We start from the raw sequence: 13,859 nt of genomic DNA on the forward strand, positions 1-13,859 counted from the left end.
TGGGACTCTTGGTGGTGGATGGTAAATTCTGGGCTTGAGTTTTAGGGTGGAAAGCTTTGGCTTATCCGATACAGCTGGCCTGCAGAGAAGAAAACCCCAAAGAGCTTGGCAGATCCCCTCTGATACACACACTGCAGGCGACTTTCTGCTCCATCAAGCAGCCAGTTGAGCTGGTGGGTCGAAGGCACAGCCACCCCCAGCAATGCGGGACAAGGAGAGACCGAAGAAGAGACACACACAAGTTTGAATTTATGTAAAAACAAAAAAAAAACAAAAACCAAAAAGTTATTTATTTTGGAGGAGGATTTGAACATCGACATGCAGGTACAACATGAATAAAAATTATTGCACCGCTATTATGTGGCAATTGTTCAAGTTTCTAAAAACACAGAAATTCCACACTTTCTCTTATCTAGCTAAGTGCTGAGTGACACAGCTTGGCGGAGCTCTCACAGCCACCTGGATAAGGTAATCGAACACAACGTAAACACACACTTCTGTCAAATCTTCTACTAGAAGTACAGAATTATCCTTCACATCCAGTAAGAGAAAACCAGAGATAGACTTTATCCTCCCCTCTTCAGAAGAAGAAGAAAAAAAAAATAATTAAAATACTCCAAATCACACCTTAATGCAAGTGTGGCAACCAAAACCACTGGTCACCCCTCCCCCTCCCCCCAGCAAGCGCTCTTTAGTATATTAGCAGCCAAAGGCCTCTGACATTCGGACCCAGGAGTGGCCGTTACAATGCTAAAGTCTAATATTTACAATAAATATCCATTTCTCTTAGTTTGCAACAGTAAGAGACAAAGGGAAAAATAACACTGAAATGAGGCACAAGGCAAGGATGCGGCGGCTGGATGCAGGAGCAGAGAGGAGGTGCAGAGTCTGGAACCAGCTTTGATGCCGTCATCCCAACACGGATGGGGAGCAGGAGACACATCCAGCTGACAGAAGGAAACAGGGAAAGGAAGCAGGGAAGCGGTGTACTCGGATGGTTACACGCACGGCTCATTCACCAAACACACACCACAGGCACGCAACTTCGACCTCCTGCCTGGCTGCCTCTGGGTTACCTACGGAGGCCAAGTTCTCAGCTTGCTGAACGGTTCACTTGGGTACCACAGGCCTGATCCTGCGCTGGGGCACACACTCAACTCTTCACACACAGTTTTTTCCAGCATCTCGTTCCTCCCCAACACATTTTGCAAGCTTATTTGAGAAGGTATTTCAGCAATTCTTAGCAGAGCTAGGAATAAGTCTTGGTGTATCTACTTAGTTTATCAAAATCTTATAGAAAAAGTCCTTTTGCCCAAACTTTTTGCTAAGGTGCATCATATAAATTTGACAGAGGTGGAACCGGGATGATGGGGCACCTGGCGCACAGACGGAAACTGCAGGACTGACGAGGAGCAGGGGCTACAGGGCTTCACTAGGATGCTTTCCTGGTAACGCTTCCAAAAAACCAGGGTTTTTCAAATTGCACTGATTGCTTTCTGCACTGTAGCTACAAAAGAGGCGACAAAACACATACCTCACCTCTTCTCTGCCCAGCTCAGGCAAAAGCATCAAAAGCTGTGACATTAGCATGGTTTTTCACTCCTCTTGTTATGCGTAAGAAAGGATAACACTGTGATTCAGCCCTGGAACCACCAGCTGCAAAGGGAGGGAGTCAGCAGCTAATACAGCTGTTATCCTCAGAGGGTCCCATCCCAGGTCCCAGCCCGTGTGGGATGAGCCAGGCTTCCCAACCCTCTCCCCTAAGAGCAGCCGTTGGTTTTCCCCTTACGTTTTTTAAACACGGAGCCCTGTGGATACCCCAGGAGCACATTCACAGAGGGAGAAAAAAAACAGGGACCAGCCAGGTCAGACCACGTCCTCATGCAACTCTGGGCTCACTACTTAATTTACACAGAGACTTCCATCTTGCCAAGGTTAGGTGCTCTCAGGAGATAAGCTTAAAGCTTGTCTTTGTAATTACCACACTCAGGATGCTGAATCAATTTTTCGCTATTCCTGCCCATTTAATCATACACTGTACTGCAAATCGGACCTTGTTTCTCTCTCCGCCAGTTTTTAGCGGATCAACCCATCAGGGAGAAGTGTATCAGATAAGTACCAGAACCTGTCACGTCTGTTCCTTACTTGCTATTGCTCCAAATCAGCACTGAATGATGCTCATCAACACGAGTGCTTTGAGAGGCTGGAGATAGCCAGGTCTCTAAGAAGGCAGTGGAAATACTGCGGTTTATAATTGCAAACCAAGTATATACGAGTAGCCTATGAATTCCACGAAAAAGAGCAAAGAGACAGCACAGCAGGCTCTGCTCTCAATACCGTCACAGCAAGATTTATTAACGTGTTATCTGGGAGCAGTGAGGCTTTGGTTAATGTATTAACAACACCGTACATGTTCACACAGACACACGGAGTAAACACTCATTTAAACATGTTAAAAAAAGCTCAAACCAAACCAAAACTTGGTCCAGAAATGAAATCCAAGCAGCCAAAATCAAGTATATAATGGGGGGGTGGGGGGAGGAACAACAGTTATACAGAAAGAAGCAGGGTGAGATTCCAGAATTTTTGTGACTTGTGGATTGAGCTGAAATCAAGTTGAAAGAGATGGAGAAAATACATTCCTATATAAAAGATATTTGCATTTAGGGAAGGAAATCAGAACTTCAAGTTCAGAAAAAGCCAAGACAATGAAGAAGGCGACGGCGTAATGAAATCAGACCAGCAGAGGCAGGGTTTAGCTTGAAATACTGTTGCACAGTCATTCTGCTTCTAACAGAGTAAGCCAGTGAGCAGGGTACTAGACCTGCGGGTGATCCGCAGGGAGATACACTCAGACAAGACCAGAATAAAAGCTGAGCACAATCTGGGACAAATGACGGGAGTGTTCATTGAGAGGAACCTTTAATTGGATGAAGAAACGCCTTACAGTGCTATAGGTATCACCACTTGACACATTTATTGGTGTATTATTATTGATCTAATCCTCAGCAAAGAGCACTGTTATCCAGAGTCGGTCACACTTAAAGCAAAGCAATGTCTAAACCTAAGAGCAAAGAGTAATTTTTTAATGGAAAGTGAGCTCAGCAGTGGAAATGATCTAGCTATCAAAGCTGAAATCTTAAAATATCACATGTGTTTTGAAGTCTGCTTGCAGCTTGTCCACAGAACTCGAGGAGTCTGAACTCTTCATAGGATTTTTTGTTTTTAAAACGGGCAGATTCAGAAAACTCAGCAAGTTTCCCAAGCCCCAATTCAGAAATGTTAAGGAACACCTTAAAATCCCTACCTATTTAGACTCACCAAGAGAAGGAAAAGTCTCCAAAGGTCATTTATCATTGAGATAGCATTGCCCGAGACATACCGGAGAACACGCGACTACAAATTTCTCTACTTTAAAACCACCCTACAAGGCACCCCTTTCCCGGGGTCAGTTATTCTGAGGCAGGGCAAGTTATGAACTGAAGCCAGAGAAAAGAAGATAAAACATCACTAAAAGTTTTAAAAAACAGAGGGAAAAGTTGCCATGTGTCCCATAAAGGATAAGTAAAAACAATCCCCCAAAGAACAGCTTACGGATTGGAGAGTTCTCTTTCTGATAATTCCATTGAAAAAAACTTTTACTCAGATTAAAGAGAAGACGGGGATCTCTCTGTGCAAGCCTTCCAGCCAAGCCCCTTGCCTCTGTGTCCTCTACGGACACGTGCAGGACTGTGAATGCACATGGTGACAAAGAGGTCTTACTTGCACCAAAGAGGGTTTGTAGTTCCAGAATAACTTGGACAGGACAAGCGAGTAGTTTCTTCTCCTCGCCAAAGGACATCAGATGGTAACGTCAAAGAAAAAAAACCTTGAAATCTGTGAGTTTCAATGGCATTTCAGAAAGAAGGTTGAAAAGCAGAAATTTAAAAGTAAGCTGCCTTTTTTGTCCTCAGGATTTTTGGGATCTCAAACAAATGCAGGATTAGAGGGAAGAGCAAAACAGGCCCTAAACTCAGGCAACATAAGAGGTCTGGAAGGGAAAAAAAAAATATCAACAGTTTCTTAAGCCCTGCTTTAAAGATACCCTGTTCTAAAGAGACCTCAAACGGCAAGCATTACTGTGTACAAAAATAGAATAGCAAGGATGAAAAAACACAAAAAACAGTATGAAAAAAACCCTCCCAAAAATAGATGTACACAAGTTCTATTTTATATTAGTGTATATTACAAAATTCAAACATGCAGTCTCTATTTTGAACGTAGAATGCTCCAGTCCACGTGTACCAGGGATGCTGCTATGTTTTCTTTACAGCACCATCATGTGACAGGGGAAAGTCTTGTATTTTTAACTGATTTCCAACCTCTTTGCTTTTTGCTTGCGAGAGAGTCCCTTCTTTACAGGGCCTTGTGCTGCCATCTGGCAGGGGAGAGGCTCTCAGAGCTGCTTGTCCAAGAGCATGAGACAGCTCTTTGGATGGAGTGATTTGGCAGCTACCTCCCAGCACTTCTGACGCTTTCGCGCTGCAAAAAGTTGCCTCCGTTTTTGCCACCACGGGACACGTTGCCTCCCAGGGCTTTGCTGAGTTTGACGACTCCGCGCAGGACCCGCTTCTTGTGGTCAGACCGTCTGTGCTAGATAGTTTGGCTTTCTCTTGACACACTCCTACCTGTGAAGGTTCCTGCCTTTTTTGTTTCGAATCTCTCTCTTCTTTACAGGAGGTACCCAAATGGGAGAAATCCTTTCTCTTTTCCACCTCTCCAGAACCAGACATACTGAGCTTCAAAGGGCCTAACACACTCTGAGCTAGTGGCACTAACTGGGACACGGAGAGAGCTCTTTCAATCGCACTGGGGACGAGGAGCGTGGAGGATACAGGACCTGCTGGGCTCACCTTGCTGGTGGCTGAAGCACTCTCTGCCTGGGACGAGCTGGGCTGCTTTTCAGGACTAGGACTTTTTTGGGACATTTTGCTTGCGCTTCCCGCGGACAGAAATAAGGTGCTGTGCTGTTCTGCAGGCTGAAGCATCTCCTTGTGATCCTTCTTGCCGAGATCCACGGGGCTTACCGAGAGAGGAGTGCTCACACTTGCCGTGCACCACGAAGAAAGTGCCAGCAGAGGTTTGGAATCCTGTTTTTTCTGACTGCTTTCTGTTAGCAGAGCATTTTTCAGGTCAAGCTTACCACACGAGGCCCCCGAAGAGTCACCTTCTTCAAGTTCCAGGAGTTTGATAGATGGGCACTGTATATGTTCTGTGTGATCTACCGGTTTTTGAGTACTTGCAGTTCTCCCGAGATCTTTGATTGCTTCAGAAGACTTGTCTTTTGGACCAAAACACTCAAAAGTTTTGTTTTCTGGCAATTTATGCTCTTTTGCACTTGTTTCTGAGCTTAGGAATGGCTTTTCTGAATCAGCTAATTTTTCTGGAGAGGTTCTTGGGAGGACCTCTAATGGGGGAGGGTGCACACCAATTTGCCGTGCCTCCGAAACAGGCTTGGCTTGTTGATTATTTCCCTTCTGCAAATCCTCTGTACCTTTTGGATCTTCAGGTAGAAAGGCATCATCTTCAATACTGTCCTTGCTTTCCAATTTAGATGAAAACTTTGTATCCTCATTAAAAGAATCTGAGCCTTGGTCTCCACTGTCAGGGGGCTTGTCCAGTCTTCTCCCATCCTGACTATCTTCTGAACCATCATCTGTTTCATCTTCAGAAGAATCTACTTCTCTGATGGCCTCTTGCTTTTGCAGAGACTCCCTCCTCTCCACCCTGTCCTGTCGAATAGCACCCAGCTTCCGTGAACCCGGCTTCTGTAACATCCCTTTTTCTGCTAGCCCCAGTTTGCCACTTGTTGTTTCATTCACGGATTCTTGTAAGCTCTGGAGACTGGGATCCCTCTGTAGCATCTCCTTCTTAAATTCAGAGTGAGAGATATCCAAGCTATGCTTACGTGAGGAAGCCAGCTTTTTCTCGGAAGAGGACAACGAGGCAGCCAGTTTCTCGGCTGACTGCACTCTCTTCAGCAAAGGAGACCTCGGGGGCTCAGCGCTTTTGGGGCGAGAAATTTGTCTCACCAGTGGTGGAGAGGAGTGTAGTTTTACTGGAAAAGATTGAATAATACTGGAGCTGCCAACTGAGTGTCCAGGTAAAGGAGATGGGGAGCGCTGAGGTGATGTGGACTGTGGGGTGGGTGACGGAGTGTGAGCTAGTGGTGACAGAGGAATGTTTCCCGCAGATTTACGCCTTGGAGATCTGTACTGCCTTTGAAGCTTTGGTGCTAGTCCATGCAGAGAGCTGGGTCGGATGTGTCCAGAGCTGGCCGGAGAATTGGGAACACTGGAACTAGGAGAGCTGCTCTGGGAAGAATTGCCACCAACTTAAAAGAGGGGAAAAAAACAAACAACCCCCAAAGAAGATTAATATCTATTTGGCCATTAAAACAAATTATTAAAAATAAGACATGCAAAGTCATGATAAAATGCCCTGTTACCACAAAGCACTGCAATAATATTATAAGGTAATACTGCATGGCTTCTGATGGAAAATGCACATCATTTTCACACAACACCAGAATATAGGAAGAAACACTCTGCTATCAGAATTTTTTTTTCTGGAAAAAAAAAAAAAAATCCAAGCAGATAAACCATGTGTTTCATTGCTATTCTCAAGATGCAAATCTCTTTATCCCATCAACTGGTACAATTTTCAAATATGACTTCGCCACACAGTTCAGAGAAAAGGAATCAAAACAAATATAGAAAATGTGTCAAACTGCTACAAAAACATTGCAACTTACAATACTCATTTGCATCAATGTGAAAAGATGTATGGATTTTCATTTTAAAATAAATCAATGAATGAGAATACACCCATCCTTAAGGTAATCAACATCACAGTTGTCACTTTACAAACAGACCTACTACCTGCTGCTGTGAATTTAACTCAAAAATTAATCAATGAGCAAAAATCTCCGGGTTTTTTTTCAGTTTGTGTGGATTTTTGGTGGGTTTTGTTTTGTTTTGTTTCTTTTTTTACCTGAGTGTACAGACTCGGGAGTGGATCTGTAACTCTGTGTTGGTGACCGAGGAGACAGGTTGTGAGTTGGAGAGCCAGGCACGCTTTCTCCAGAAGACAGCGAGCGGTTTAGTGAAGACAAACTCCGGCTGGTGTGAAGTAGTGATGCTTGTTTAGTGATCTTCCTCAACAAAGAACTCTTCTTCTTACTGTGGAAAAGCATTCAAAAGTTGTTTACAGGCCAAAACGATTTCTTTACCTTTATCGGAATATTTCAGTCAATTATATGGCACAGTTAAAGAGAAAAAGAAAACAAAAAAAAAAAGAACTAAAGGACATACCTGCTGATATACATTACCTACAAATTAATTTGACAAGATCTCTCTTACATTATCTTGGTTACTATTTAATTTTCACAGAGAAACATCAAAACAAACCTTTCCTGACCATCCTTAGTTTTACTCTTCTTGTTCCTCCGAGCCATCTTGGATTTGTAGCTGGCTTTTCGAGCTGGACCAACTTTGATGGATGTGTTCTCAAACGGCGTCGTGGAAATGGACACTTTATTTCCACTCTGTCAGAAACGAGACACAGAGACATCGCTTAAAACATGGCTATTGGAAGCAGATCCACAGGCTAAGCAGGTAGGCTGCGAGTTTATTGCTGCCTGCCATTTCGCAATCCTTTGTCAAACTCCATTTCTGCCTTTGCATTTCCACCTATCACTTATTAAGGAATTGCTGAGAGAGAGCCCTCTTAGTCAGGTTTTCACAAATGATTAGCTCAGACCCCAGCTGGTAGGTAAAGCTTTTCAGAGCAGACAGAACACAGTATCTGACCTCTCCCATTGACAGCCCAACTGCCTCTATTTAATACTTATAAAACTTGGAAACTGGAACAAAGTGATATTCTGTCACCAATCCTATTCCCAGTGCTCTGACTGATGGCAGATGTGAGTGTGTCAGGCATCTATCTGCAAAACAGAGCATGGCTTGCTTCGCTCACCTTAAAAAAAAAATAAAAATCCTGATTGCTCCTCTGTTTGCAGTCCTAAAGACCTCTGTTCTCTTGGAACAGTCCAAAACTTAGGGTTTTATTCCCATAAATGGATTCAGCTCAGAGGAGGTATCAAAACGCAAGTCATTTAACTGGATAATTTAAGACCAACCATTACAAAGCTGCTTTTAAATACCACTAGGAATAATCCTTGAGAAAGCAGTATTAAGAGCTAATAACATTAGCACAGCCTAAAGGCAAAAAATAAAAGTAATTTGGAAATTTTTGAAGATATTTGTTTCTTAAAGTGATGTTTGAGGAAAGGTATATTTAAATCTTACTAACCTTTGTCTCTCCTGCTGATAAAAATGTATCTGATGGGTCCTTATTTCTCACACAACATACGTGAATTCATCTTAAATTAAATGCAGAAATGTTGGAGATTTAGGGACCAAGCTGCAGCAACGAGTTTTTGCAAAACAAGGGCCAGGTGCCATGTACATATTTGTATTTCAGACAATGCCAATTAGATACCTACAGCATTTTAAACAAGTTGGCTCATATTTTCCAAAATGTAGCAGTGCCGAGTCCATACCTTCAGAATCAGCTCCACCACTTCTGTGTGCACCAGTCCATGGACCGGCTCCCCGTTGACATGGGTTATCAGATCCCCTTCACGCAGACCTGCTTCGTTCGCTGGACCACCTTCCTCCACGTGCTGGCAACAAGAAGGGGATGACTGATTTGAGAAGAGGAACGTACAGGATTGCTGGCCAGATCAGACTCTAAAGCCCATCCACCTCATCTCTTGCTGCAGCTAGCACCAGCTGCTTCAAAGAAGGGTGAAAGAAACCACTGACTGGCACAGCCAAGCATAAAAAATCTGCACTCTTCACTCCTCCCCCAGCATCCTGCCAGTCTTCTCCCGATCCAAGGCAGCCAGCCAGGATGGTTAAGCTGATCAAGAGACCAGCTCCTCCCAAAGCACAAGGCTTAACAGACTTCCAAAAATTTTCAGCACTTGGGAATGTTAACTAGATACTCTTGATTTCCAGACAAGCATTCAATCTTTTCCAATTTCTTTGCCATCCCAAATCCAGCATCCTTCCATGTACACGCTGGAACCCAAAGCAGCCAACAGACTTTTAAATAAGACTCTGTGCCTTGTGTTTACGGGGGGCCTGTATTACACCGAATCCTGAACAGTTTCTTTTTCCACTTCGCACGCGTTACTAACCTATCCTACAGCAGACCTTTCCCCTCGCGAACGCAGTGCCTTCCCCCTCACCATTCGGAAAGGTAAGCCTCCTCTGCAGCGAGGAGACAGATACACTCGAGAATTCTGCAGCTCTCCCTCTAGCCAGAAAAGACTACAAATCAGTATCTTGGTAAACTCAGCATTTTTCAAGGAAAGCAGAGAGGAGCAAGGGAAAATTGCAGCTTCAGATTATTTTTCTAGGTGAGAAGACGTGTTAAATAACGACCAAAGCATACAAAGCCCAAATTGTCTAATGAACACAGAGATAACACGGAAAAGAATTAACCACCATTTTCCCTAACTACACAACTCAGACAACACTGCTCCAGGGAACTGATCATTTCTAGAAGTCAGATACGTTAACAAAAAAGGAACACAGAGATAAAGTACCAGAAGCAATGGGAAGGAAGAGATACAGACACAGAAACCAGACCTTCCAGCACAGCAGACAACTAAGCCAAGAGCTAAATCCCTAGGCAATCAGCACAGCAGCAGTGATGCTTTAAGGCTTGTAATCAATTCCAAGCGACTGCTTGGAAAACCCCAGCAGACTGAACTGATCAGAAGCAGGCTACAATCGCTAGCACGGGTCTGAATAAATTAGCTACGACTGGCCCTCATGCAACAACCCCAATAAAGAGAAAGAGGGTATGTACACAGAAACATGCTTTAAAGTATGTGCTGCAGGTGAAAGAAGGTGGATTCATGTAACCAGGGAAGAAAGAAGGAAAGAAAGGTCGCTGTGGTTCTGTGATGGGCTTGAAAACCGCTACAGGTAAAACCCAAAATGCTGTTACCTATCTATCTATTTATTTATTTATTTTCTTTTAAAGGGTTTCCCCCACCCCAAAAAGATATTTTTGGGTCCTAATAAGGAGAGAGAACACCGGGTGGCAAAATACAATTTATAAAGCCAAATCCCACCTCCCCAGCTAAATGCACTTCTGGCCCCAAGGGTACTCCTTTTAGAAAAACAGAGACATACCCAGACCATGTGATGCACAGTGTAGATATCACTGTCACCCATATAGACGCGAATGGCACGGAGAGTGAAACCGTATTTCTTTCCAGCCCGATGGATGATGATTGGTGGTTTCAGGTTTGCAATAGCAGGAGAAAAGTCGCGGCTGGGTGAGGAGTCCCTCGAGGATGGGTTGGAGGATAGAGAATGAGGTGACATTGGACTGGCCAATGGAGAACACGTGTGGTGATCTACAGTGATGACACAAAGGTGGGCAAAAATTAGGAAACCAGGCCTCCAAAAGAGAGAAAATTATTGTTAGAGAACAGCTCGGAAACCATCTCTCTCAATGCTCTTTAAGCTGGTGGTCTTCACCAGAGCTGGGTCTGCCTGCAGCTTCAACTAATTCATGCTTCGAAATACAAAAATCAGCAGTTTCCAAACCGTACATTCGGATGTGTGTATTTAATACAGCAGCACTGCTTGCCTAGGATTATGGTTGGGTCACAGTGCTTAATACTTCTCTTTCAGGGATTTACAACCCATCATAAGCATTTGCTCTAGGCACAATCCTGGAACACCCCATTGCAAGGTTACAATATATTATTGTCCTCCAAAAGATCAGATAGTCTCTAGATCTTGGTGCAAGTTACACGTTGGTGCTGAGATAAATCAAAATCAGTTAGTATTAACACAAAGAAATCAGCAGGCAATCGGACAACAACTACATCTAGGTAGTTTCGGTAGTGTTTTAAATTCCCAGGGGCAGAAATATTTAACCCTAAAAAATTAGCTACTGCAGGGACTTTGCTACTGAAAAACAACATCACAAGTGTATTTTAGAGTGCGTTTCCCAAACGAACAGCTGAGGGCCAGGCTGTCAACTAAACTATATGACTCTGCTTGCTAGTAAAACAACGTCCACTTTTAAAAATACAAAGCAAACACAGAACTCTCATTTTAAAGTGAAGATGGTCAACATCAGTAAAACAAACCCAAAGAGCACGAATATTAAATGCAGCTGTAAAAGGTAATCTCTAATCCATTAAGAAACACCTGCTGAATCACCCAGCACATATTTACCTGGCAGATGAGAGCAGCTCTGGCGGAATCTTTGCTGGGTGATTAAATACGCATTTTAGATTTTCATGAGGGAGTTTGTAGTTTGAAAAGCAACCAATGCACAAACCACAAGAAACGTAACGTGCATCACCACAACGGTGCCAAGAAGCAGTTGCATGGCTGCCTCCCGCTCCCCGGCTGAGAGGGGCAGGCTGGCATTGCTCTGCCTCTGCTGGGTTGGCATTCGTGGCCCAGCTGCAATTTCCTGCTCCCACCTAGGCAGGAACAGGTACAGCCCTGGAAATACAGCATGGTCTTCTCCTCTGGAAAGAGGGACGAAGTCCTTGCGGGGAGAGCCTCCTGCTGAACCAGTCTGCCATAGCTCAGCATGGTTGGGCTGTTCGCTAGAAGTTACCACCTGGCATTAGGAATTGTCAAGGTCTGGCTCCACTTGGAGACAGAGCCGGGCCAACAAGGTAAGCTATTCAACGTTGACTTATTCTGTGAGTTACCTACGCTACGGAATTCTTGAGCACTCAGTCTCAACCAAGTTATCTGGAGTTACTGAAACTTCCCGGTGCATGAATGCACCGGACACGTTCAGTTCCCAAACAGCGCCGTAGTTAGCATGTCACCCGCCAAAAGTAGTACCTGGAGGGTTAAAATAGTTCCGTGTCTCTCTACCTCCTTGCTGCACCATTGTCTAGAGACCAGCCAGAAGCCAATTTAAAAACTTGGGAAAGAATCAGGCCCAGCTGCCATTTGCAGAAGCTGCAGTCAGACCACACACACAACGCTCCCATCTGTGGCAAAGCAGTATTCATTATTCTGCCGAGTAGTAAATATTAAACCGATTGTAAAAGTTAGATCTCTCCCCTCCTGCCAGTGACGGCGTTATTCCAGGAGAGCGAAGGGGGAGGATCTGTCTGCAGACTTTTTGTTTAGCGCTTGCAGATGCTGACAATGCCTCACCCAAGGCATTTCTTACCTGAGGGAATCAGGAGAGACAAGGCAGTAGCGGATGCTGATTTAATCACTTTATTGACAGGTCTTGAGGTACGTTTCTCCCCTGATTCCCCAGAGAGCAACCTGTGTCGTGCCCGCCGCACTGCCAAATCGCTGATGGCTTTTGGAGTGGTAAAGTCTGGGCCTTCATTGCTATTACTGCGAGCTCGTGGATCACAGAAATCTGCAGTGCTCCCAGCTACAGTTTAAATTAAAACAGATTAGAACCACAGGGAATTCCTAACAGTCTATTCCCCTACAGGCAAAATACATTAAATCAAAGTCATGTTTACATGAAGTCCAAGAGTAAATTTTCCTAAGACGAAACCCCAGGGCTTGAATTTTTATTTACAGAAACGGTGTTATTCTGAATACAGAAAATTAGCGGCTTCTATTCTGTTGGAAAAGCTCGCTAATGAAATCATGCTGCTCAGGAGCAGTTACGCGAATCTGAAAGTTGCGGGTGCAGTTCTGCAGGCAAACCATTTCAATGGGATCGTTCACAGATGAAAACAGGTTTATGGGAAGCGTTCCATTTTTACAATCAGCAAGAACTGTCAATCTTTAAGTTAAAACTGCCTGTAATAGAAGAGCCAGGTTCTACTGGAGCTGCACATAAACCCCCCACTTCAAGAGAATACTAAGGTACTGAAGTCAGGGCAAGTAAAAATGTGGATTGCAAAGATAATCTTAATTTGCCCCCTTCTGTGTACCATTGCAATTTAGTCTTGAATTACTTAACTTGCTATAATTATCTATAAAATGCAAAGTAATCTTGAAAATCAGACTGGGCATGTAACAATAGCAGATGCTGGGGGCTGGGGGTGCTGTACTCAAGCTTGGTGCCTCAGTTCCCCATCTGATGCCTTAAAGGGGCACTGTGAAAATACATTAATTAGAATTTACAGGGTGCTTAGAAATGAAAGTGGTGAGCATCACAGCAAGTCCACAAGGGAAATTAATCATTCTGTCTTCAAAAGCAAATTTTAAGCAGTGTGCAATAAATAAAGCCTAAGGGCCACATTTTGAACAATGAGGACAGAACAAAACATTGATCATCGTTATTTAAGTGGGCACCACCGCTCTGCATACTAAGCAAAGCAGGAAGTACCACGAAAATAAAAATTGAAAGCACCATTCCCATAGATCTCAGTACCAGATGCCTGTTCAACATTTAATAGCCACAGAGTTCCAAATAAGGCTCCCAGACAATGAGGAACCCAGAACTGGAGGCTGTGTGTGAAAAGGCTGTGATATACATTAGAAGAGCACTCTGAGACAGTGACAGGAATTAAATTCCTTTCTTGCAGTTCCCTGCCTGTGACTTAATTTTGCAGGCTGGGGACACTGAAGCAATGTAACCCTGAATCCCACGTGCTAGGTTAAAGACTGCTCTACTGCACTAGGCTCGGGGGAGCAGGCTGCCCACGGAAGCTTCATTTTTGCCTATTTCAACTTGAAGATATTCAAATTTGCAACTAAAGTGTTCTTGCAATTTTTAGTGGTATGTTTCCAGGCTTTTAGTATGAAATGAATAAACTAGGGTTCCACTGTGGCACCGATGTT

General features: G+C 43.9%; 1 protein-coding gene across 13 annotated transcripts in view; it reads right to left on the bottom strand.

The window, feature by feature from the left end:
* Positions 1–271: 271 nt before the first annotated feature.
* Positions 272–13,859, bottom strand: part of MAST2 (microtubule associated serine/threonine kinase 2) — a 194,344-nt gene continuing 180,756 nt past the window's right edge. For 12 of the 13 annotated variants that reach the window (XM_056355603.1, XM_056355602.1, XM_056355601.1 and 9 more), the window contains 6 exons: positions 12,277–12,492; positions 10,251–10,477; positions 8,603–8,725; positions 7,449–7,585; positions 7,033–7,220; positions 272–6,373 (listed from right to left, as the gene is read on the bottom strand). In XM_056355603.1, coding sequence (XP_056211578.1) covers positions 4,296–6,373; positions 7,033–7,220; positions 7,449–7,585; positions 8,603–8,725; positions 10,251–10,477; positions 12,277–12,492 — 2,969 coding nt within the window. In that variant the 3' untranslated portion in view covers positions 272–4,295. The remainder of the gene's footprint in view (positions 6,374–7,032; positions 7,221–7,448; positions 7,586–8,602; positions 8,726–10,250; positions 10,478–12,276; positions 12,493–13,859) is intronic. The other variant, XM_056355609.1, reaches the window with a different exon arrangement.

The sequence above is a fragment of the Falco biarmicus genome, chromosome 11 (assembly GCF_023638135.1).
Source record: "Falco biarmicus isolate bFalBia1 chromosome 11, bFalBia1.pri, whole genome shotgun sequence".
NCBI classification, from domain to species: Eukaryota; Metazoa; Chordata; class Aves; order Falconiformes; family Falconidae; genus Falco; species Falco biarmicus.